This window comes from Glycine max, chromosome 9 (assembly GCF_000004515.6).
Source record: "Glycine max cultivar Williams 82 chromosome 9, Glycine_max_v4.0, whole genome shotgun sequence".
Classification (NCBI taxonomy): Eukaryota; Viridiplantae; Streptophyta; class Magnoliopsida; order Fabales; family Fabaceae; genus Glycine; species Glycine max.
The window spans coordinates 47,219,779-47,223,550 of NC_038245.2; the positions used below are offsets into that span (position 1 = coordinate 47,219,779).

The 3,772-nt window shown below is 32.8% G+C and overlaps 1 protein-coding gene across 1 annotated transcript; it reads right to left on the reverse strand.

Annotated features, from left to right (window-relative positions):
• Positions 1–875: 875 nt before the first annotated feature.
• LOC100817799 (cytochrome c) lies at positions 876–3,492 on the reverse strand. The gene is made up of 3 exons (NM_001254026.2): positions 3,231–3,492; positions 1,762–1,895; positions 876–1,334 (listed from the first exon to the last, which is right to left on the reverse strand). Exons 1-3 carry the CDS (start codon positions 3,340–3,342, stop codon positions 1,242–1,244), a joined length of 339 nt encoding a protein of 112 aa, NP_001240955.1. The 5' UTR covers positions 3,343–3,492; the 3' UTR covers positions 876–1,241.
• Positions 3,493–3,772: the final 280 nt, after the last annotated feature.

Consider the following 3,772-nt stretch of genomic DNA (forward strand, 5'->3'; position numbering starts at 1 on the left):
TTTTAGTAAATGTCTGCAATAATAAAAAATAAAAAATATGTTAGTAACATTCTTCATTAATGTGTGCACTGAAAAATAAAATTGAAGGAACAAATTATTGAGTTGACCCGACAAGGACAGGCATTCAATGTGCCAAAATATAAGCTTCAGGCCCAAAAGATTTCATTATATTTTTAAAATTCATCTACATGTCATTTAAAAATAAACATTCAACAATTAAATAGTAATTAAAATATCCCTTCGTACAAACTAATTTAATATTAACATTTATTTTAATTACACAAATCTTTAAAAAAAAAAAATAGAAGTCACTTAATTTCACATAGACTGAATTGGACCAACACAACAATAATTAACCCCCATAACAGAAAGTTTGACACCTTAACACAATTCGCATAGATGAGATCAGTAACCAATAACTCAAGCTTAGTCTTCGCACAAGATAAGATCGTTAACACTGCATTTGTATGCTCTAGCCTTTTTCTTCGTAATCCCAAATGGATGCCCTAAATATATTTATCGCTCTTCTTACCAAAGAACTAAGCACTCAATGAACCCATCCAAATCACAAGATAATTAAGCTTTCAATCCATGGATACAAATTTTCTCGAGTAAAACCATTCTTCATTCTACTTCCCTAAATTTTCATCTACCATATAGGAGGTAAAATAAAATTCCTCCTCCCTGGTAAATAATTACTCTTCTACTTCCCCCTTGCTTTCCATTTTATGAGAAAAATACACCCCATTCCCTTTCGCTCGTCATCCAATCATAAACAAAATTCCCATGGCAACTACCTCCATAAAATGACAATAGAAAGACTAGTAGCCAAATAGAAATTGTTCAGCACAAATTTCTTTAGGGCCAATTGATCCTGGAATTGAATTTCGTGCTTAAAATTTCAAAATATAAGTACGCATTGCATTCGGATATGCAAAACAAAGTAAACAATTACATGATTTGAAAAATCACTTATCCAACAAAGAAAGACTAAATTGTGCTCCCAGCTTAACTTATATCAATAACAATGTTTAAACTTTCAACAACCAAATTAATTGAACAGTAGCCAATATATGGCAGCCTCTTAAGAAGCAATGCAAAACGAACAAAATAGCATTGCAAACCAATCAAGTCTACTTTATTTGTTGATACAGTATTTACTGCACCACAGAATTAAATGTCTGAAAACTAAATCTCCAGAACTTTGAAGCAAAGTGCATAACTGTATGAAAATTTAATCATTAAGCAGTAGATTCTTTAAGATATGCAATAAGATCTGCACGTTCCTGAGGTTTCTTAAGACCAGGAAATACCATCTTCGTTCCTGGAATATACTGCACAAGACAGAAGAGGATAAAATAAAACACAAATCAGTAACATAGTGGAGGAAACAAATTTTCAATGTCCCCATGCAGTAAAACACAACACACCCTAACTACATTAGAAAACACTAAAACTCAAAAGGAAAATTAAATAAAGTGGCATGAAATGATTCGCAATCAGGCTACATAAGCATATTTGAGATTTTACATTGGGATACTCAATGATTAATTAATTAAAACTCATTTGAATACAAAAACACTTTTGTCATCTGTACATAAAGAACAAATTATCAATGTCACCTTGCAACATTACCATAAAATTTAACACCACAATATCCCGATTATAATAGAGAAAGCAGAATAAAGTAGCATAGCATGAAATGATAACTATATGCAGGTTGGTATAGATTTGATACAGAAATATTAATTTGAGATGTACCTTTTTGGGGTTGAGCAAGTAATCATAGAGGGTCTTTTCCTCCCAAATCACGGCCATGTTTTTGTTAGCAGTAGAATAGGAATATCCAGGAGTTGTACCAGATTGTCTTCCAAACAAACCATTCAGATTGGGTCCTAAGATTGTCAACAAATTGAGCGAACAGTTTAGTACATTACATAGTGACATTAATCACGTAGAGGAGACAAGAAACAGAAAACTAACGAAATAACTGCAGAGGGTATGATCAGATAAGTGGAAGAATAGTATGAAGAGATAAACTAATCATACAGGGACAGAGAAGCTATGTACAAATTAGTACCAAGTCTATCAAAGCAAGGGCATCAACCATTAGGCTTTGTTCATTCTACAGACTTTGCACAAAAGCAAGAAGGAAATTCAACATAAGAAACTACTTTTTAAATGTCTCAGAGAGTTATTTGAATCGAAATTGAAAATAACATCATAACAAACAAAAACAATAATAACCTTTTATCACCAGGTAAAGTTGGCTAAATAGATTACACAATGCAATTAGGCTCTGCTTGATTTTAGTTAGTTAGTTAGTTGGTGAGAGTCCATTTGCACACCCATATTTTCACTCCCATGTCTTTTCTTTTATCTACTCTCACACCTGTGCATAAAGCATACACACAAATCATATTTTGACTCTGTTTGGATAATCTTTTTCAAAAACACTTAAAGGAGAAGAAAATAGGAAGGAAAAATGAACTAAATTTCTCCCATAAGTAAAACTTAACTTATGCACAAGTTAAAACAGCTTTTTGTAGAAGCCACAATCATTTAGCTTGTCTAAAAAGCTGATTTAACTCACACAATTGGCTAATTTAAGCTTACGGGAGAAGCTTATTTCATTTTTCTTTCCTATCTTCTTTTCCTACAAGTATTTATGAAGCAGCTTATCAAAACATGGTCTACTTACACTGACAGTGCATGAAAATTAAACTTTTGCATTCCCAATCAATTTCTAATACAATCAATTCATTCCCCTCTTAATTCTCTCTAGTTCAATCTCTAATACACAAACCACATAACTAGGGGCGAAACTCCACAATGGTTGCTGGAACAGGCTAAAGTAAACAATTTAAAGTTTCCAAAAACCAATTCCACATCAAAATAAGCCTCAGATTTGACAACGAGTTTCCAACCTCAACAAGCATAATGTTTCCCTCAACATCAATACAGAGTAACTCTCGAACCTAAACAACGAAAAAATCACAACAATATATCACATAGCCATTAATTAAAATAAAAAATAATTAAAATCCTTTTTACTATTCGACAACGAAGTGTTAAAACGCGCGCGAATCGACTAGACCCGGAACCTTAGAGCATGAAGTATCGAGATTTAAGTAAAAGCTGATGTAAAAGTAGCATCGGAATCGTAGATCTGATTGTTAATTAGGGTAAAGAAAAAAAGGGAAACGAAGATGATGAGTGACGATAGATACCTTGTTTGTGGCCGGCACCTTTGTCGACGGTGTGGCACTGAGCGCACTTGGTTTTGAAGATCTTCTCGCCGTTCTTGGAGTTTCCGGGAGGAGCTTCATCGAAGGACGCCATTGATGCCCGAACGAAGCTTCCAGAAAGAAACAAAACGCCAAATGAAACGCAAATGCAAATGCAAATTGAAATGAGAATATGCGCGGATGGATACCACAGACAACTCCACGGTCACATAAATCTCTTTTAAAACCCCCAATTACTTGCCACTTGCCACCTACCGCCTTTCTGGAATGCAGTAGTACCTTGTGAAAAATTAATTAAAAATATAATATATCATATATTTATAAATTTAATCAAATATGTAATGCATTTTGGATATTCACATAATAGTTTTGCATGAAAACTAGTAGTATAATGTTTTTTTTCTTTTTGTGCTTAGATAGAATTAGAAAAGCTTAACCGAAAAAAAGTATTTTGAACTTAAATTATAATGTTGAAATGTAATAAAGATTTGATTTACTTTTATAATTAAAAGAAACTCATAATT

Bases quoted from the DNA above. Each gene is read 5' to 3' on its own strand.
- LOC100817799 (NM_001254026.2), bottom strand. From the start codon at position 3,342: ATGGCGTCCTTCGATGAAGCTCCTCCCGGAAACTCCAAGAACGGCGAG. The intron at 1,896-3,230 runs GTATCTATCGTC...TGACAATCTTAG, and splicing joins AGGTGCCGGCCACAAACAAG to GACCCAATCTGAATGGTTTG. The intron at 1,335-1,761 runs GTACATCTCAAA...TGTCTTGTGCAG, and splicing joins ACTTGCTCAACCCCAAAAAG to TATATTCCAGGAACGAAGAT.